The 22,690-nt window shown below is 39.9% G+C and overlaps 1 protein-coding gene across 1 annotated transcript in view; it reads right to left on the bottom strand.

Annotated features, from left to right (window-relative positions):
- Positions 1-499: 499 nt before the first annotated feature.
- OVCH1 (ovochymase 1) overlaps positions 500-22,690 on the bottom strand; it is a 48,867-nt gene continuing 26,676 nt past the window's right edge. Inside the window, 10 exon segments of the mRNA XM_040641903.1 lie at positions 500-896; positions 1,578-1,951; positions 2,971-3,026; positions 7,559-7,720; positions 7,723-7,791; positions 11,034-11,135; positions 11,514-11,622; positions 18,172-18,314; positions 21,221-21,410; positions 21,846-21,924. Coding sequence (XP_040497837.1) covers positions 749-896; positions 1,578-1,951; positions 2,971-3,026; positions 7,559-7,720; positions 7,723-7,791; positions 11,034-11,135; positions 11,514-11,622; positions 18,172-18,314; positions 21,221-21,410; positions 21,846-21,924 — 1,432 coding nt within the window. The 3' untranslated portion in view covers positions 500-748.

Genomic DNA, 22,690 nt, shown 5'->3' on the forward strand with positions numbered 1-22,690 from the left:
ATTAAATTTCCATCAGGACTGCTATTATCACATCACATCGGGTAACGTTGGTCAGCCAGCTCAAGCCCCATTTCATTCCCTTTGTCCCTAGTCGTCTCCCATTCGGGCCAGGGAGACTTAAATCTGCTATAGGATTCTTGGAAATGTGTTTATTTTCTCGATGGTGTCCTCCTTTCTCTGTGTCCCTTCTTCCTTTTTCCTCCATGGAATGGCGAGAACTGAAGTAGCCATTATGGAACCATTAGGAAAAGGCCAAGAGAACTGCCATAACCTTAGTCTTGACAGCGTTGGACTACTGAGTTAGTGGCACATCTAGAAAACTCTGGATTTTTCTTTCTTTCATAAAAATCAGTTTAAGTCAATGTAATGAGGTGTCCAGCTACTACCTAATTGGCCACTTAATGCCTTTTCTGGTGGATATTATTTTGCCTGATTAATATTATAGTCTCAATGTGTGTGTGTGTGTGTGTGTGTGTGTTACATTTGTCTAAAACTGCTTTATCCATCCTTTATTTTTAGTATTTCTGAGCAACTTTAACCTAGGTATGACCCAAGAAAGCAGCATACAGTTGGGTTTTATTTTTAACTCAATCTGAGGGAGTGTTAGCATAATCTCAATTACAAATCTTAAATAATAGTAAGGCTATTTCAGTATCATATAATTTACATCATTTGTAAGTCACACTGAATGCAAAACAATCTGGGAATGTTTCATTAAAATATCAAGAGCATAGTTCTTCATGGGATATTAGTTACCTATTAATTTTTTGCCTGATCCAAATCCTTCATAAACCCACATATGACCCTGACAGGCCAAAGGTGTCGGCTTCATCTGGAAGTTGATAATATCAAGGCGAATGATGTGATGTAAAGGGGCTGATAACTTCCTGTGGCAACTATGGCACAGAGAAAAGAAAGTCAGGAATGATTCCAAATCGCACATACTGTTATTGACTTCATTCGGAATTTTATGCATCACTGTTATTGACTCTATCTGCTTCTCTGTGCTTGGGTGAAAAAACGATTTTTTTACTTTAAATTGTAACAATTAAAAATATCTCTAATACTTAATTTGTGAAAAGTTTTAATTAAGTTCGGCTGTCATGGTGAACAGTTGGTCAATTATGCATAGTCCTCTAAATTCTGATTGGCAATTTGTCTGAATTTGCCCCAAACTCCCCCACAGATCACGTAAATTTACTCAGGATTGATATTATACAAATCTTCACTTTTCACTTCACACTTTAAATTTATTCTATTGTTTAATTCGAGGAAAGTTCTCTATTTTGGCAACTTAAGAGAAGACTCTACATACATTATTTCAAACTCCAAAACTGTTTGATAGAGATTTGACTTTCCACTTTACGTAATAAATGATCTCTTTTGTGGAGAAAGTACACAATTTATCAACAAATCTTACATTCAGTTTTTGTATACTGAAGGCCTCAGACCAGGGATTACTTCAAAGTCTATTCTTCAAGGAGAGTAGGTGGAAAATAATGCCGTAAGCAAGGGTTGCTGCTTGTCCAAGGATCATTCACAAACTTCTTTCATCATAATGAACATTCCTTCCTCACCTCATGGTGGTTCTGTAAGAGTGTCTTGGGATCTGTAGGATTCCTCCTGGTTTAGTCAGAATAACATCCTCCCAAGTGCCCGGATGTTCTTGGTTTGAACTCCGGAGAAATTTGGTAGTTTTACTGCCCTTTGGACCTAAAAATAAAGAAAAAAAAAAGGCAATGAAAATAAAGTTAATTTTTGAGAGGCTTATAATATGCCTTTTCAGATCAGGGAAGTCACTTTTCTTCCCTGTTTTAGAAAAAACCTTAACAGAAGTGGTTATTTTCACTGATAAGTTTCTGTCTGAATCATTCAAAGATACAGAAAACAGCACTTCTCTCAGAATTGTCTTTGGCACAGCCTCAAGTCGATGGAAGATAATGTGGAAAAACTATAGATAATGCCAGTTCTCTGCACAATTTAATCTAAAAGCAACATTCTTAATATAGTTTTTTAGGAAAACACTTTCATATGATATGCATGCTTCTCTTTATTACTCACTGAACTTTTCCCCCAAATATATCTCTGCAATGCTTTTTGGTGCCAAGGAGAGAGATTAGCTTTCAGTTACCTATACCTATACCATTTTTTTATACCAAAAAGCCTTATTAAGGGGCACCTGGGTGGCTCAGTCGGTTAAGCGTCTGCTTTCGGCTCAGGTCATGATTCCCAGGGTACTGGGATCAAGTCCCGCATCAGGCTCCTTGCTCAGAAGGGAGCCTGCTTCACTCTCTGCCTACAGCATCCCCTGCTGTCACTGTCTCTGACAAATACATAAAATCTTAAAAAAAAAAAAGCCTTATTGAAGGGGGTGCACTCTCCCTGACAAATGAATAAATAAAATCTTTAAAAAAACCTTATTACTTGTTCTAAAACGTAATCTGATAAGTCTGAATTGCATAGCATTTACGTTTCCAATGCTAGCATCTAATATCTGTGTAGTTTATCTTAAAAACTCATTCTAAGCTTTTATTATTATAATATCACTATAAAGAAAACTCTGATAGAGATAATAAATTTTCCCTTTCTAGTCAACCAGCTAACAGAACTCTTACATTCTGATCCACAGAAAAGGCTGTCTGTGGCGTAAAATCACATCGCAATAAAAAAATGTTGTCTTGAAATCAACATACCGGAGCCACATCCAGAAATCACAATTCTGGATGATTTACAAGTCAATCAGGTTATCCACTGAGCAGTCTCTTTTGAAGCTGACCAGTCTCAGATCCCTTAAATAGATTTTCCTTTCGAACATTAACTCCCCACAGAAACACCATTTCTTTCAAAACAATGTATATGTTTTGAAATAGCTCTAAAAAGAAAAACACTGATTTTTAAGTTTATGAGTTTATGAAATGACGAAGCACACCTTGGACTCTACAGACAATATAGCTTATGCCCAATTCTCACCAGTGGTCTGGAGCTCATGAAAATCATTGGGTAAAGCCCTCTTCCACGTATTTCACCTAGGTTTAAGAAAACGAAATCTATTAAAATGCAAGAACTAAAAAAATTTTTTCAGCAGTTTCTCTACTTTAGGTGTAGCAATTATTTTTAGTGACATATATTTGACATGGAACGTTGCATAGAGTGTACACCATGTCGATCTGATACATTTACGTACTGTAATAGGACTGCCATTCTCGACAGTTAGCTTCTATCACCTCTCATAATTACCATTCCTTTTTTGTAGTGAAAATAACTAAGATCTAGTCCCTCGGCAAGTTTGATGATTATGATACAAATGCTGACTCTAGTGTGCATTGGATCTCCAGGACTTGTCTACTAGTTATAAGTTTGTACCCATGAGGAAGGAATTTATTTCACTTTGCAAAATGAGGGAAACAGGGCTCCAGAATTCGAGTGACTCACCCGAAGTCAGACTGGTAGGGTGGGCACTCAGGCTCTAAACCCAAGCCCATGAGTCCAGCACTCATCACAGTCTGCTATGTCATATTGCTCCCTTGAAGGACAGGAGGAAGTAAATTATTTCATCTTTAAAATGATGCTGGTACGCCATTTTTCTTCTGGTAAAGTAACCTACTTATTAAAAATATCTCACTATGAAAAATCCATGATGGAAAGACTTCTACCTGAAAATTTATTCTTTCTCTATAGTCAATCTTCTTTTGATTGTTTTAGGTTGAGGACCTGAGTCAAAGCCAAAAGGGAAAATTATAACCATAATTCTAAAACAATCCAGAAGGCTGATGAAGAAAGTGTGAAAAGAACCTGTGAGCTTCTTAGGATCAAACGCCTCTACTATTAATAATAAGTCGGTATCATCCTACATTTATTTAAATATCACCTGCTCAGAAAGACATCTGCTGGTTATACTACAGATGACCGTATAGCCCCTACATCCCAGATTCTTCTCTTTCTTCCCACTTCATTTTCCCCCTAGCATATCTACCTAATATACTGCAAATTTTATTTTCTTATTATGTGACCACTCCCTACTGGAATATAAGCTTGATAAGGGCAGGGATTTCTTTTGTCCATTTTGCTCAGTACGGAATCCCCACAACCAAGAGGAGTGGGTCTCTAGCCCCTCGTAGATCCTCCTTACAAGTATTTGTGGAGCAAGGAAAGGAACAGATTATATCTGAGAAGAAAAGAACAAAACATATTAGATGGCATAACACATTAGGGTAAATGCTGTTGATTTACATTCAAATATTATTTGAAAAAGGACCAAATACTTATTTGTAGCAAGTACAGATCAAGGCAGCTGTTGAATGAGTGAGTCGCGGGCTCCCACAGGGAAAAAGATAGCATTTTACAGCATAGAAGAGTACTATCTGGCTTGAATAAGGGGTAACACCTCCATTATAGGCTTGCAGTTCTGCTAGCTATCATCTGAAGAGACAGAACCATTCTACAGGGTTCAAGCTGACAATTTCAAATCAAAGAAATGCTAGGCTGGAAAATTATAGGGCTTCCTCAGTTAATCCACAATGAAGCCAAGCATGGTTTTCAATCGGTTATAAAGGTAAGTTTTCCCAGAAAATGTTCCTTTTTGTAGGAGAATCTAGTATGTAATATAGTGCTACAAGTTAGAAAGAAAATCGTTTTTTCTTAAAGAAAAAGATACAACATCATTTTACCATATGAGAAAAAACATTTCAGCAGGATTAAAGAAGTTTGTAATTAATTTTTTTTCTGAATTCAGAATGAACAATATTTAAAAAGCAATGAGATAAATCAAAGATCAAAGGTGTTTGTAGATAGATTTAAACAAATTTTTAAATGTTTACATCAACATATAATAAAAATTAAAGATGCATCTAAGTGGCTCAGTGGGTTAAGCGTCAGACTCTTGGTTCTTGGTTTCGGCACAGGTCATGATCTCAGGGTCATGAGATCCAGCCTGGTGTCAGGCTCCATGCTCAGTGGGGAGTCTCCTTTCTCTCTCCCCTACCCTTCCCCTCTGCCCCTCCCCTCACTCATGTGCAGCTCTCTCAAATAAATAAATAAATAAATAAATAAATAAATAAATAAATTCTTAAAAAAATGAAAGGCAAATAACAACCTTATGAATAAATACTTGCAACTTACGACAAAGGAAAAATATATGTGTAACAGCTTTCATAAACCAATAAAAATACTCAGAAAGTAGATGGTAATGACAAGAAATAAAAAATACAAATAGCTAATCAACATATGAAAAAAATTCCATTAATGATTAAAAAAAAGTGAAAGTGCCTATCAAACTGATATATTTGGTTATACTCATGGTGCAAGAGGCTCCCATTACTGCTAATGGCAGTGAAAACTGATTTAGCTTTTCTTTCTTTTTTTTTTTTTTTTAAGATTTTATTTACTTATTCTACAGAGATAGAGACAGCCAGCGAGAGAGGGAACACAAGCAGGGGGAGTGGGAGAGGAAGAAGCAGGCTCATAGCAGAAGAGCCTGATGTGGGGCTCGATCCCAGGACTCCGGGATCACGCCCTGAGCCGAAGGCAGACGCTTAACCGCTGTGCCACCCAGGTGCCCCCGATTTAGCTTCTCTGAAGGGTAATTTATCAGTATACGCGCGTGGAAAAAATTATGCTACGTCTCTAGGCATGATTCTAATTTGGGAAGATAGAGTAAGGAACAAAATAGCAAGATCCCTGCTTTCATGAATCTTTTATTTCAGCCAGGTAAATAAAGAAGATGATTTCAAATAGAGATCAAGGCTACAAGTGAAATAATCAGCATAGTATGATGAAAAGGACTTTGGGAGGGAATGAATGGTGCTACTTTAGACTGAGAAGTCCTCTTTGAGGAGGTGACCTATCATTCATTCACTCACTCAGTGCCTTGTAGGTCTCACAGACTGTTCCAGGTGCTGGAGAGTCTTCAAACGAGGAGATGAAAGTTTTAGCCCTCCAAAACCTCACATTCAATAGAGAAAACACAACCCACAAACATGAAAAAAAAAAATCATAACGTTGGGAGACAGTAAGTGCTGAAGAAAAGGGGGAGGCACGAAGAACTACCCAGGCAGCAGGTGATGCAACTGACAGCAATTCAGGAAGGCCTGTTAAGAAGGTGACATTCCAGTCAAGCCCTGAGGGAGGTGAGGGACAGGGTGAGAAGGAGCTCTCTGGAGAGGGAGGAGAAGGAGCTGGACAAGGGCCCTGAGGTGAGAGCACCTGATCATGTGAGTCAGGGAGGGGGACGGAAGGTCGTGCTAGGGCTTCTGGAGTTTATTCCAGCTACAAGAAGACCTGGAGCTGTTGACCAAGGCAGACGGGCAAGGCCATCTGATCGCAGGAGAAAAAGGTACAAAGTGGACAGGCCAGTTAATAGCTTTGTTCCATAGTCTAAGGGAGACAGTATTTTTTAAAAAGATTTTATTTATTTGAGAGAGAAAGAGAGAACATGAGAGCAGGTGGAGGGGCAAACGGTGAAGCAGACTCCCCGCTGAGCAAGGAGCCCAAAGTGGACTTGATCCCGGGACCCTGGGATCATGCCCTGAGCTGAAGGCAGACGCTTAACCAACTGAGCCACCCAAGCACCCCTAAATGAGACAGTATTTATAAAGATTCTTTAAATAAATGTCTGTGTCCTCTGACTCAATGATTTAATCTCAGAATGTATCCCAAGAACACAATCTCCCCCTCAGAGCATTTCCCTGGCCTCCATACACTCCCGAATCCAGCACACAAGTGTGTGTGTGTGTGTGTGTGTGTGTGTGTGTACCACACATACAATAACAGACACACTTATTTTCTTCCCAGATGTCCCCATCAACCAAATTATTTCCAAAACCTTCCCACCTCCCTCTTGACTAAGAGCTGTACCACACCTATATAAACAAGAGATAGCAACTTTGTTTTGTCGAACAAAATGGGTTTGCCTGTTCATGAAATGAAATGACAGCTGGTGTGTTATTAGCAAATATTTTTAATTCTGCCATTGTAAAAGTCTTTAATATTTTTTGCTTTATTTTAAAATCCAACACCCACTCCCATCTGATTTTTAACCGTCTTAACTCCTCTATTAGATATGTTTCTGGCATCCTGGCATGGTTCTGGTATGCTTAAAGAACTTGAGCTCCCTGTCCTTTTTCTGCTTGAATACACACACATACACACACACACACTCACACTCAACCTCTAGTATACCTGTTTTGTAAATTCAAGTTTTGAAAATATTAAGTGTGCCTTAAAAAAAAAAAAACAGGGAAAAAATGGGGCTCCTGGGTGGCTCAGTCATTAAGCATCTGCCTTCGGCTCAGGTCATGATCCCAGCGTTCTAGGATCGAGCCCCGCATCGGACTCCCTGCTCAGCAGGAAGCCTGCTTCTCCCTCTCCCACTCCCCCTGCTTGTGTTCCCTCTCTCGCTGCCTCTCTCTCTGTCAAATAAATAAATAAAATCCTAAAAAAAAAATGGCCTGCCTGTTACACGTATCAACACTTTGGTGGTGGTGTTACCCAAGTCACGTTCTCTCATGATCGTAAGCTGCCTATCCAGAAAAGGCTCCCAGCACAGGGCTGAAATGTCAACAAGGATTACCTGACACCCTTCTCTCATTGTAGCTTTCTTCATAAATAGTCATGACTGAATCTGGACACGCAGGAGACCAAGGCAGCGACAGGTACTCAACCGTCAATTTTGCCATACTGCCTGGGGACACTCTGAGCACCCAAGAACATTCCAGCTCTCCTCATAATCCAGTGGATACCCTGGAGTTGAGAAAAAGCCTCTGGGCTCTTCTAGTTCCACTTCAGAGTAACAACCTACAATTCAGAGCACACAGACACCAGGGACCCACATAAAGAAAACAAAGCAAAGTGAAGTTCTATCACACTTGAAACTTGAAAAATTAAGGCTTGCGAGAATTAAAACTTTATTACTCTCTGTTACATGTCCGTGGGTAAAAATGATCATCCCATTTAATGTGTCCTATTTTTCTTGACATGAGGTTGTAGGAGTAGAATTTAAATGATCTTTATTTAAAACTTCTTTTCACTGAATCTTTTAAATGCCTTACAAGATGCACAGTGGGTACGCACGCTTCTACTTCCCACATGTTTTCATTTCCTTCCTTCTTTCAGATGCAGCTGAAGGTCTGTTCCTAAAAGCGTCACTGATTTCACTGAGCGTTTATCTTGCTGGGACACATTATTACATTCATGGAATTCGTGACTGAGATCAAGAAAAGGAGAATGTGCTGCATACATTGGAATGTCTCTCACTTCTTCCACATACTCCTAAGTCCAAGGGCACCTTTGGCCCTGCAGGGCTCCAGATGCCAGGGGCGCTCTGGCCTACTGACCCTGCAGTCAGCTGCTGCTGCTTCAGCTTACACCTCCTCCTTCCCCTCTGTGTATTCCCGCCACAAAAATCCTCTGAGCAGTTACAAATTGAAATACTCTGTATTCAAATGAACACATTTTAATGTCTGAATGAATACATCCATTATTATATATGCTTTGCCATAGAGCAATTAACGATCTCAGGTGACACATACATAAATACACTTTTATGAAGAGTAGAAATGAAGAGTGGCAGAAGGGGAAGAAGGGAAATGAAATGTTATAAGAATTCAAGATTCTATTCAATTGCCTATCCTGTTATTTCTCTATTTCATTTAGATGGCTACTATAATCTAATTTACATATTTATAGATCTACTTTGATTTAATAGTAACCCAACTGATTTCCCAGTCTCTAATCTTCCCCCACCCCGTGCCCTCCACTCTCTGGGATAGTGTATGAAACAAGAGAACTAAGTTCTTTCCTTGCTCAAAGCAACTGAAATTGTGACTCTGGCCCCAACATGCCTTTTTAATCATTTTTTCCTGTCCCCATGAATCTTCTATGGCAAATCTGCCTGGAAAAGGAACCAAATCATGTAAAGGCATGCATTCCCAACCAGTCACTTCTTTATTTATAAATGGACTAGCAATCCTCTTGTGTAAAAAGGCAGTGGTAGGAGTGGGTGGATGTTAAAGATAGGCTAGTCCCAACATTTTCTCTCATAGAATATTCACAGAATTAAAACAAAACAGTCCCATTTCTTATGTGAAACTTGCAAAGGTCTTTGGCATGCACATGTATTTCCGAAAACAGACAAACGAGAAACATCTCTACATTTTAATGTTCACTTTCTAATAGCCCACATGGGACAGTTCAATGAATACATCAGCTGGTCATTACTGGCCACCGCTTGTTGACTGTTGTCATTCATCGTGCCGCCTCTATTGAAGTGCTTGACAGGTATTCACGTACTTATGCACTAATTAAAATTGTTCATTTAACTCAAACCATTGAAATCATTGGGTTTTAGGATCTTGGACCTAAGTCTGTTCTCCATCTCAACCCCAATTCCAGATTCACTTTTAATCTAAATAGGACACTTTGATTCTTGTGTTGTCAGACTATACCACCCACAACTAGTCCCCGAAGTACGCTTTCTTATTCCTAGAAGATTTTGGCAGTCATTTTCTCCAACACTATTTCTGCCACAAATCTGGCTGATTTCAGCACCCATATAGATGATAAGCCCTCCGCTGGAGCTTCTCAATTTCTCAACTTCCTTCCAATAATCTTGTTCTCCACCCGACTTCAGCCACCCACCCCAGTGGTGAGCCCATCGGGACCTGGTCCCCAGCAATAACACCAAGCCTTCCGGAGCTCCATTTCAAGCACTGCTGTCTCCATTCACAACCTTGTAACTTCTCAGCTCCTTCTAATGCTCCTTCCACCTTTTGAGACTTGCTATTCATCTATCCAACTACCTTTTCTTTGTCCCTAACTCTTCTCTCACCCTCATTCCCTCTTCTCCTAGCTTAAATTCCAACAATACACCATTTTAATCCCTTCCTCCTACATGCTCTCAATACTCTTATACTCTTGCATACTTGGGAAAACCCGTTCTGATGAATCTACCCTCCATCTGTTCTGCATCTATGTGCTACCCCTCAGTGTCTCCAGAAGAAAACACACAGCTAAGCTAACTGGTCAGTCTCCCTCTAAATTGGTGATCATTAATCTTGAATGCTTTTATGTTGCCCAGCAATCCTACATTTCCTAGTCCATGCACTTTGTCACTTTTTTAGAGAACTATTTCATACTTCATCTTTTTTTCTTTTAAAACCCTCAAACCCTTTTCCACAACACTGCTTCATCCACTAGGTGCACAGAAGCAATTAGAAAATTGCCAGAAGCTCCCATCCTCACATGTACCCATACGCCAGGATAAGTATTCTGCCTCCTATCCAGCGACTATGGATGAACTGCACTTTGCTCCTCTCTGACATCAACCCTTCTTGCTGAGCACGAGATCTCATCCCCTCTCTCCTACTGAAGGTCATCTCTCTAGCAATCCCCCCTGTCTCCCGTATCCTTTTCCATCTCCCCCCACCTCTTCCTAGTTGTCTACTGGCCTTGACTGTATGTGGGATGGATGGGGGCAGAGATGGATGAGAAAGAAGAGACTGTGACCACCTGGAAACCAAGAATGATGGCATCATAGAACTTTCATTTCCCTACAGGTCAATTACAGACTTCTAATTCTCTAGTTGCAGTTTGATTTTAACTAAAAATAAAAATCCCATTAGCAAACAGACACTGACAGTTGTGGGGGAATTACAAGTGACTAACACTGATGCTGGCCGTGGTTCTCTCTCATATCCAGAGTCCTTACCTAGTGAGATATCTAAAAATCTAAGGACCTTTGTTTATGTAGGAATAAATAGATCAGAGGCCAGAATAATCTTATGCACTCCTCCAAAATTCAAGCACCTGTTCACAACCACAATATATATATTTTTAAGCTGCAATAGCTGTATCTGTGGGGTAGAAAAGAAACCCAGACGGTCACAGTAACAACACTCCTCTTCTTCAGTTTAAATTACCAGCCAGAATGAAAACACAGGGTTTATCCTGTTCCAAAGAAAATTAGCGAACCCAGACATGCCATGCTTTTGCTAAATTCTTACTAGCTGCATTAAGTGGATAACATGAACATCTATTACCTGGTCCAGACACACTGTCTGTTGAAGGTGTGGGTGTTGGGAACTGTTGTCTTAGTAAGGTTTTGCTTTCATTATTTATCTGAAGTGAAGTAGGACTTGTACCTGGAGAGAACATGTTAAAAATAAAGATGAAAGCCTCGAAACAAAATGTAGTCTATACAAAAACAGCTTTTTTTTTTCAAAAGAAAATGCAAATCTAGGATTACAGCAGCCTCAGGAAAAGTCAGTTTTGCTCTCACTTTGCCCAAGGGAGAGTATATTCTTACAGAATTTTAAGGTGCATTTTAATGTTTTAGAAACTAAAATAAATGAAATACTACTTTATGTTTTTTTTCTTTCATAATGCTGATTTCTATCACACTCACTTCTCGCAAACCTACTCTAAAGAAAGAGGAATTGTTTTCGTAATATCCGAAAAGTATTTATCTTTCATTTTGAATTGGATCCAGTCCAAGAAGACACTCACCCTGGCAAACACACCTGGCTTCCTTGGCTGGGCACAGGCAGCTCCCCAGGTGGCAATGCCATATAGGACAAAGGGACCCTTTTTATGTCTACATACTAATGGGCCACCAGATTCTCCCTGAAACACCAAGAAAATGTGTTCTAGAAATTTGTTTTAATCAGAGCTCCTGCTTTCAATTTTGGAACAGGAATAATCAATAATTTATTCATAACACATTTCTTTAATTTAAAAATACTAAAACTTTGTCTATTTGTATGCCTTTGAGTACTTAAACTCAAATAAATAAAATCACAAACATATTACAACTGATACCACAAAAATACAAAGAATCATGAGACTACTGTGGATAACTATACACCAAAAAATTGGATAACCTGGAAGAAATAAATTCCTAGAAACATACAAACAGCCAAGACCAACTCATGAGGAAATAGAAAATCAGAACAGACCAATATGAGCAAGGAGATTGAATCACTAATCAAAAACATCTCAATAAAGAAAACTCAGGACCAGACGGTTTCACTGGTGAATTCTACTAAACATTTAAAGAAGAACTAACTTCATTCCTCAAACTCCTCCCAAAAATTGAAGAGGAGGGAACACTCTAAAATTCATTAGATAAGGTCAGAATTACTCTGATACCAAAGCCAGATAAGGACACCACAAGAAAAGAAAAACAGAGGCCAATATCCCTGAAGAACATCGATGCAAAAATCCTCAACAAAATACTAGCAAAGTGAATTCAACAGCACATTAAAAGGATCATACACTATGACCAAGTGGGATTTATTCCAGTGATACAAGGATAGTTCAATATACACGAATCAATGAATATGATACACCACATTAATCAAATGAGAGTTTAAAAATCATATTATCTGAATAGTCTAGAAAATGTATTTGACAAAGTGCAGCATCCTTTCATGATAAAAACCCTCAACATATTGGATATAGACAGAACATATCTCAACATAAAAAGGTCATATCTAACAAACCTATAACTAACTTCTTACTCAATAGTGAAAAGTTGAAAGCTTTTCCTGTAAGATTAGAAACAAAACAAGGGTGCCCACTCTCACCATTCCTATTCAATATAGTATTGGAAGTCTTAGCCAGGGCAATCAGGCAAGAAAAAGAAATAAAAGGAAGGAAGGAGTAAATCAAGAAGGAAGAAGTAAAACTGCCTTTATTTGCAGATGATATGGTCTAAGAAAATCCTACAGACTCCATCAAAAAACTGTTAGAACTAAAAATAAGACAAAACAAAAAAGCTGTTAGAACTAATCAATGAGCACAGTTAAGTTTCAGGATACAAAGCAAACATACAGAAATCAGTTGTGTCTCTATACACTAACAGAAAAATATGTGAAAAAGAAATAAACAGGGGATTAAGGAGGGCATTTGCAATGAGCATCAGGTGTTGTATGTAGGTACTAAATCACTAAATTTTACAACTGATACTAATATCACACTGCATGTTAACTGGAATTTAGATAAAAACTTGAAAAAAAGAAGAAATAAACAAAAAATAAAGAAAACAATCCTATACACAAAAGCACCAAAAAAATAAAATACTTAGGAACAAAGTTAACCAAAAAGATGGAAGATCTCTACACTAAAAACTATAAAACTCTGATGAAAGAAATTGGTGAAGACACAAATGGAAAACATAATCCCAAGTTAACAGATCAGAAAAATCAATACTGGGTCCATAATCCACAAAGCCACCTATAGATTCAATTCAGTCCATTTCAAAATTCCAATAGCATTTTTCATAGAAATAGAAAAAAACAATCCTAAAATTCATATGGGCCCCCCAAAGACCCTAAATAGCCAAAGCAATCCTGAGAAAGACCAAAGATGGAGGCATCACATTTCCTGATTTCAAAATATGTTACAAATCTGTAACAGTCAACACAGTATGGTACTGGCATAAAAATAGACACAGACAAATGGGCTAGAATCATGAGCTCAGAAAAACCCTCACATATACAGTCAACTAATATTTGACAAAGAAGCAAAGAATACTCAATGGGGAAAGGATAGTCTCTTCAACAAATGATGTTGGGAAAACTGGACAACGATAAGCAGAAGAATGGAATTGAACCCTAGTTTATACCACTCACAAAAAAATTGACTTGAAATGGATTAAAGATTTAAATATAAGGCTACAAACTGTAGAACTCCTAGAAGAAAACACGGCGGGGGGGGGGGCGGAGAAAGAGGGAAAAAGCTTCTTGACATTGGTCTTGGCAACAATTTTTTTTTTGCGGGGAGGGGGGCGAAGGAAACCAAAAGCACAAGCAATGAAAGAGAGAATCAAGTGGACTACATGAAACTAAAATGCTTCTACACAACAGAAGAAACAAACAAAATGAAGAAGCAACCTATGGGATGGGAGAAAATGTTTGCAAACCACATATATGATAAATATCCAAAATACAGAAATATAGAAATAACTCATACAAATTGATAACAAAAATGACGCAACCTAAAAAATGGGCAGAAGATCTGAATAGACGTTATTCCAAAGAAGATACAGATGGGTAACAGGTACATGTAAAGATGCTCAACTTGACTGATCACCAGGGAAATACAAATCAAAACTATAATGAGACATCACGTCACACTTGTTAGAATGGGTATCAAAAAGACATAAAAAATGTTGGCAAGGTTGTGGAAAAAAGGGAACCCTTTTGCACTGTTGGTAGGAATGTAAATTGGCACATCACTATGGAAAATAATATAAACATTCCTTAAAAAAATTAAAAATTGACTACCATATGATCCACTTCTGGGTATATACCCAAAGGAAATAAAAACAGGTTATCAAAGAGGTTATCTGTACTACCATATATATTGCAGCTTTATTCACTATAGCCAAGATATAAAAACCACCTATTTATCTGTCACAGGATGAATGGATAAAAAAATATGGCGCATATATATGAAACGGAATATTACTCAGCCATGAAAACAAAAAGAATCCTTCCATTTGCGACAACATGGATGGTCTCGAGGACAGTATGCTAAGTGAAAAGGCAGACAGCAAAAGACAAATATTGTATGCTATCGCTTATTCATGGAATCTAAAAAAGCTGAACTCAAAGAAACAGAGTAGAAGGGTAGTTTACCAGAGGCTGAGGGTGAGGAGGGGAAGATGGGGGAGATCTTGGTCAAAGCGTACAAACTTCCAGTTATAAGGTGAACAATTCTGGGGATCTAATGTACAACATGGTTACTGTGGTTAACAATACTGTATTAGATATTTAAAAGTTGCTAAGAAAGTAGATCTTAAGCGCCCTTATTAAAGGAAAGAAATGGTAATTATATGAGGTGATGGCAGTGTTGACTAACTACTGTGGTAAGCATTTCACAATACACAAGTGCACCAAATCATTACACTCTACATCTGAAGCTTACACAATGTTGTATGTCAATTATAGCTCAATAAAGCTGTAAAAAAAAAAAAAGCCTTCAAGCATAGGATTTACATTTTAAAGTAGCCTTCCTGATTTTCAATCAGCCCCTTTATTCTTTGACAGAAATGTACCTAGAATGAAACTAAATCCTTTGTCTTCTGATTAAATAAACTGAGCTTATGACACATTTGATGTGGCTGTGTATTTTATACAAAGAATTTCACAGAAGAAATCCTAAAGTGGGAACACGGAGATAGATTCCCTTGTCTGTAATGTAGAACAATTAACATGTTCTCTGGGCCTAATTTTTTTCTATATGAAGTAAGGTTCTACTTAAGACCTCTTTCCAGTTTGTAAGTGGTCCGATAGGTCAAGTAAGGTTTGTTTTTTCTTTAAATTACTTATTCAGTACCAACACGTACCAAATAAAGAATTTTTCTTGCAATTACAAACATTCCATGATCCAGAAAGAGCCTGTCTAATTCATGTTTTATTGCCAGGGTCTATCACAAGGCCTAGGATACGGTAAATATTCAATAAGCAAATGGTACCTATTTATTTTTAAAGAATTATGCAGTGCCTACTGTGAGCTGGGCATTCTGAACAAGAGAGAGTATAAACAAATTAGATGGTGAAAATAGCTATAAAGAAAATATTTAGAGCAAAAGGTAGAGAATAAAGGCAGGAAGTGTGTGTGTGTTCACACTCTCGTGTAGGTGTATATAGTTTTGATAACATTTGAGCTGATACATGAAAGATGAGAAAGAGCTGCATTTTCAAAAGCCAGGAGGAATAGCATTTTATGCAGAACAGATATCTGGGCTAAGGCCCCAAGTTAGGCAGGATGTAGCGACTTGTATGGTCAGAACGTAATCAGTGTGGCTGAAATACATGAGCCAGAGGAGAGAAGTATGAAATAGATTGGAAAAGTCAGTAGGAACAGGACATACACTACTCTGTGAAGACAGAGTTCACCGTCTAGGTCAAAGAACTTGACACTTTAAAGACGATCTAGGATGTGTTGTGAGCAAAGCGGCATAGGATTCTGCACTGCGTCTCTGAAACTCCATGTCTCTGTATTCCAACATTCTACTTCACCTTCCTGGATGAGAAATTACATTAGCAGGTCCGTTACTTCTGAGCACACACAGGAGGGTGAAAATCAACTACCTGATAGACATACTAGCGTCCACTTTATCAAAGTTTCTGAACTCACCTTGTTAGTAATTTAGTGTTCTTTAGCTAGCCACCTTTATTAGCCAGAATCTCAACTCCTATTTTCCTCCCCTTGTCTTGGCAGCAAGTTTGATCGTGCTGCAAAGGGACAGTTGGATATAGCTGAAATAAATGCCACCCAAGATGACACCTCTGTTATGGACCTAATTCGTTCCCTAATTCTCCTCTGCTCTCTTCCTACAGAGTGAGGTGTTCCCTTAATGTCAGATGCTGTCAAACATGACCGAGACAGCCATACGTAATTTCCTTGATTTGAAGCAGAGAGAAAAACCATCCCTCAAAAGGGGAAGAATGGCATTAATTCAGAGCACTTTTCTATTTGATATTTATAGTATAGCGTTTCTGTCCTTTAGCAGATGGTGTGAGTGCCCTTCCTAGATTCCTCAAGTCTTCCAAGCCACATCCTGGCTCTGTGCCTCAGGGCTCTTCCCCTCCTCCACCCCATCCATGAGGAAGACCAGAAGTGCGGAAAGTGCAGAGGGACCAACAGACCCCTCCTCCAGCAGCCCTGGAACTATGACTTTGGGGAAGTAGTATATAAATATCCCAGTTCCCTCACCCTTGGGATGGACAAATGTGTTGCCTCCCTTTTGCATTACTGCAGGATTAAGCTCAGTTCACTCACTGTGGTAGCTGACCTCATAGCGTATCTCACGTTTCCTGCCTTCCCTTCCCTAGACTACCCTCCTGACTTTCCTACCAGCAATGTCTTCACTTCTTAAACAGACCACTGACTTGAATCTTTGTCTCAAGGTCGGCTTCTGGGGAATGCAAATTCAAATACAGAAAACAGAATTTGAATAGTACTTGACATCACGAAAGGGTTTAACCGCCATAAATTGATACTCAGTGTTAAGAGGGGACCTCCCTCCTTCTCTCTTCACATTTTCACATGGAAGGACTTCTACCTAGATTAACACTCAGTTTTCTCCCATTGGTTCTTTCTCTTGACTAAGGGGAAAACGATCAAAAAGCAGCACAGACTAGAGATTCATCCTTTCTTCCCTCTGTTTTCCAGACTGGTATGAAATGATAAACCCATAGAAGTGTATCTGCCCTGAAGACCCAGACGTTTCCATCAGTAAGCTGCCTCAAATCTAGACTAACCATTGAAGGAGGGTTACCGAGCATCAGAAACCCTTTTTGGTTGTATCTCTAAGGTCACATTCCTCACTTGGCTTCGTGGATATGAAAGCTGGTGTTTTACGATCCATTTGTCTATATTCCGTCTTCCTTTGATTTTAACTTGTCAATAGCATGCTTGTCCAACTGACATGTGAATATAACTATACCGCTTTTGTCTCTAAATAGCTGAAATTAAGCTACTGTTGGGGGATTTGTTTTCCACTGCAGATGCAAACCAGTTTTTTAAAGTTTCTCATTTTCTTCATGATTATTTTATTTTAGTCTGTGGTAGAAAATTAAATGTGAGCACACAGGAGATCAATATTAATTTAACACCATAAAAACCTTAAGTCATCAGTAGGATACACTGACTTAGAATCCTTCTTTGCTTGTTCCTTTTCCCAAAGCCTTGCATCTCTCTGAGGCCCTATGTGCTCATGGGCTCCTAGTCCCCACCTGCTCTTCTGCCTCTAGGCTGCTTCCGCCCTCTCAGCAAGTTTGGAGTAAGGCACTCACTCTTCCTGTTGTCCTACTGGCCTTCTGGAAGGGTGTGCTGTGGGGCCACCGAGTCACCTGTGCCTCCAAGGGTCTCCTCCTGTCTAAGGAGAATCTCCAGCAGATGATGACTTTGGATCTTCCTCTGGAAATCTGAGTCTTCTCACCCAACAGAAGTCTTTCCCTCAGGGCGCCTGGGTGGCACAGCGGTTAAGCGTCTGCCTTCGGCTCAGGGCGTGATCCCGGCGTTGTGGGATCGAGCCCCACATCAGGCTCCTCCGCTATGAGCCTGCTTCTTCCTCTCCCACTCCCCCTGCTTGTGTTCCCTCTCTCGCTGGCTGTCTCTCTCTCTGTCGAATAAATAAATAAATAAATAAATCTTTAAAAAAAAAAAAAAGTCTTTCCCTCCAGAGGCTGCAAAGCCAGCACACATCTTCTCTGTGAGCCCTCCTGGGGGAGAGGAGTAAGTACGCTCGCAGACCTCGCTTTCTAACACAGGCACCTGAAGCAGCTGTAAGCGCCCTGCTAGGCCACCATCTGCTGAAGAAACGGATCCAGAAAGACAGCTTCATAATGGAGTAAACAACAAATTATGGGAGAAAACATACTTGCTCTGCACTCATGTAATTGCCATCACTCAGTTTCGCCTGAGCTGATGTAGATTACTGAACCAAACGATGTAAGTGTCTCACGCCGAGGTCTTCATTTTCAAGTGTGGCATCTTTGTAAAGGAATACACTGTCAGGAGAACCACATCAGAAACATTTTTTTTCTAGCTTATTTTTTATTTAAAGTTTAGTGTTTCAAATATTGCTACATGAGAGTTCAGAAAGAAAAATTCAGCAAGATATGAATTGGTATTGTACAGGATTTATATGATTATATGTTTTTTTTTAAGATTTTATTTATTTATTCGACAGAGATAGAGACAGCCAGCGAGAGAGGGAACACAAACAGGGGGAGTGGGAGAGGAAGAAGCAGGCTCATAGCGGAGGAGCCTGATGTGGGGCTTGATCCCATAATGCTGGGATCACACCCTGAGTCAAAGGCAGACGTTTAACCGCTGTGCCACCCAGGCGCCCCTATATGATTATATGTTATTACATAGTGTATTTCTATATAAAATACATTATAAATGTGACATGTTTATATGCTTTCCTAATATAAACCAAAATCATATTCCTTTTTCCTCAACTGTCACTGAGAGTGATCTCAACCCCAATTTAAAAGGACGGACCATGAAGGCTAAAAGGCTAGCAATGAACACTGGGACACTCGTAACTGACCCTCAGGCAGGCCCGTGTTAGCATGTCCTCGGCACGACTTAATCTATCATTTTGGATTCACGACTAATTAAAAAAAAAAACTAAATTTAGTATTAGAAATCACCTTACATTTGTATAGCACTTTCCTATTACTCAAACCCCATAACAACGTTGTGAGGTGGGCTGTTCGCATACATGACCACACAGAACGCACGCACAAGAAGTCAGAGATCTGAAAATCAGATCTCACAGCACCTGTGGGACAGAACTAGCCATTAAGCCGAGGTCGGACTCTAAAGCTTGTGCTCTTTTTAACGTACCCATCTAATACATAAACACATTTCATGTATTTAAAATCCTCTTTTTAGGGACCATCCCCACCACTATTCTCTATCATGTCTTAACATTGAGAACTCATTTTCTCTCAGATTGGAAGAATGAATTCATCTTTCACAAGACTGTAACCACCTCTCCATTGTCTGGAGGTCATGGAGGTGGTGACGGTTGAAGGTATCAGAGAATGGGTGCATTTATTCAAGGGCTTGGCAGCCGGTCGGTCAAAAACATATGCACTGAGTGTTTACTCTATGCCAGGTAAACCTGTAACTCTGGGGCAGAGTGGTGAATTACAGACCTGATGCCATGAGCTTTCCACTCTAATGTATGAAACACTGGGGTGGAGAATGATTTTTTTTTTTTTTAGAGATTTTAAAAATTTATTTGAGAGAGAGTGTAAGAAAGAGCATATGAGTGAGGGGCAGGGCAGAGGGAGAGAGAGAGAACCCTCAAGCAGACTCCCCACTGAGTGCAGAGCCCAACATGGGGCTCAATCCCAGGACCCTGAGATCATGACCTGAGCTGAAGCCAAGAGCTGGCCACTTCACCGACTGCACCACCCGGGCGCCCTGGAGAATGATTACATAAGCTCATGTCAGGTACATTTGTGTGCGAGATGATAACACTGGGTCGTGCAGAAAGTGATGGAAGGGCAGTCCTGAAGCAGCAAATTGATCGGAGGAGGGAGTGCTGTGTGAGCCGCGAGCAGAATGAGGAGGAGGCAGCTGGGAGAACAGCATGGGTGTTCCAAGGCTCAGAAAGCAGAGCAGGTGTTGAGTTTAAGAGAAAGAAAGAAGACCACCATGCCTGAAGGGGACAAAGGGAGGAAAAGAAGTTGGAGAGGTAAGTGGAGGCCAAATCACATAGAGTTTTCCAAGCCAGACTAGCAGTTCAGATTTTATTCTAAATGTTAAAAAAAAAGTCACTCAAAAATTATCAACCAAACCACGCTGATTTTAAATCCTAGCTTTGATATGTATTAGTTACAGGATCTTGGCAAGTTACTTAAATCTGTAAGCCATAACGTCCTTATTTCTAACATGGAGAGGAGAAAAATCTCATCTGGTGGCTGGGCAGACTTTAGGAAAATGCAATTTGGCCGCAGGTAATACAGAAAGCTATGATCGTGAACACCATACACAGTCAAAGATAAATTCCCCTCTCCCCAAGCTCTCAGATTCCAAATAAAGGACACATAAACAGAAGGAAAGCATAAAAGAAAATGATCTGATACAGTGAAAAGAGGTGAAACACAAACACAAACCCACTGAGATCTGTCAGTATTTTGCTACGGCTCTAAGAACTCTGCCGTCTCGCCCAGGGGTCAGTAAACCACAGCCAGTGGGCCAAATCTGAGCCAGCCCTGGCCTTATTTAGTACAATCTGGGAACTAGTGATGGTTTGTACACTTTTACATGGTTTTTTAAAATCCAAAAGAATATTTTGTGACATATGAATATTTTATGAAATTTAAATTCGTAAATGAACTTTATTCACAAATAAAGTTCTACTGGAACACAATCCATTCTGTTACATACGTATGTCTATGGCTGCTTTGCCCTGTAACAGCCGAGATGAATAGTCATGACAGAGAACATATGGCTTGCACAGACTAAAAACTTATGATCTGGCCCTTCACAGATCTAACCTACCTACAATTCTTCACCCTAAAGGAAAAATATAAAACAGCTCATTCTCTGATCACTTACAACTAAATCAAACATGGGTTCTAGCTTTCAGAAGGAAGAAAGGCTAAAGCAGATACTGCTTCATATCATCTCCATGCCAAATCTGCAAAACTAACAACTGGCAGTCATGTGTATGCAAAAGTAAAACGTTTACCTTCGTTAATGCTTCCCCATCCAGTCGCAGCACAGATCTCCGAGGAAAAGAGTGTGCTTTCTGGGAGACACACCAGCCTCACGATGGAGTTGAGCTCCCGAGGAGAGCCCAGCTCTATCAGGGCGATGTCGGAGTCATAGCTCCGTCTATCGAAGTCTCCGTGCCCCGCGATGTGTTTTGTCCTTCTCACCTGTTTCTGCGGCGAGCAAGCGACTTACAGGATCAAGTCAATGAGACAAACGACTTCCCTGCATAAGAGTCCAAAATAAACCTGAAGTCTCTCCATTTCCATACATCAGCAGTGAAGGGGACTCTGTACGAATTTAAAAGGGCAATCTCTGTTTACAATTTGCAGGAGGCCATGAACCGCTTTCTGAGGATTGGCAGCTCTGGAGAAACCAGGCTGTGTGCACCTGTGTACACAGACCTGACTTTGCACTTCCTGACCTTCCTCCCTTGATTCTCTGATTCAGCTGTGATCTCAGATGGTATCTTTAAATGTTGGTATAAGTGGCAAGTGTAAAGGGGCATGAGGGGACGAATACTTAATGACACGTTTTAGCTAAAGGCGTGCCCCAGCTCGTGATAACACTTAGAACACGAGCAGAATTGTCCTTAGAAACACTTCTCGCCTGCTCAATTGGTTCTGCAGGGCTCTGTCATGATTCCCAGCAACAATGGTCCAGAAGAGCGGATTACTTTTCCTGGAGAAAGAACAAGGACAAAAGTCTGGCATGAAGAGACATTTTCCACTTGATCTAACCCCATGTGGCTCTACCAACAGGCACTGAGTTTCGTTCAGCCAGACGTCCCAGCCACTCCCGCCTGGTGCCTGTGCGTGCTCTCCTTGCTGGGAAGGTACGCCGCACCTTCTGAGCTACCTGGAGCGTGCTTAGTTATGTACCCTGCCACCTTCTTGTGGCCCTAGAATGTCTTTGGAGCCCCTACCAAATATCACCAAAGGCTAGTTTTAAGTTGAGAAGGGGAAAAAAAAAAAAGTACAGCTGACTTTAATTTCACAGTGATGTTAAGAATACATGAAAAAAGGCGGGGCGCCTGGGTGGCTCAGTCAGTTAAGCATCTGACTTCAGCTCAAGTCATGATTTCAGGGTCCTGGGATCGAGCCCCGCATTGGGTTCCCTGCTCAGGGGGGAGACTGCTTATCCCTCTCCCTCTGCCACCTCCTAACTCACGCCCTTTTTCTTTCTCTCTCTCTCTCTCTCCCTCTTTCAAATAAATAAATAAATAAAATCTTTTTTAAAAAAGAGAATACATAAAAAAAACCCACATTTATAATGAGGTAGTTTCTGGCCTATGTTTTACTGTTGAAAGTATCCAAACATTATCTTACAGAAATACATCTCAAATTGTTCTCTTTTATCAAATCACCAGAATTAATGGAACGGAGGTTAAAAAAATGTATCAGTTCACAAAACAGGTAAAACGCACCTACGGTGTTACTTTGCGGGG

This window comes from Ursus maritimus, unplaced genomic scaffold (genome assembly GCF_017311325.1).
Source record: "Ursus maritimus isolate PB19 unplaced genomic scaffold, ASM1731132v1 scaffold_26, whole genome shotgun sequence".
NCBI classification, from domain to species: domain Eukaryota; kingdom Metazoa; phylum Chordata; class Mammalia; order Carnivora; family Ursidae; genus Ursus; species Ursus maritimus.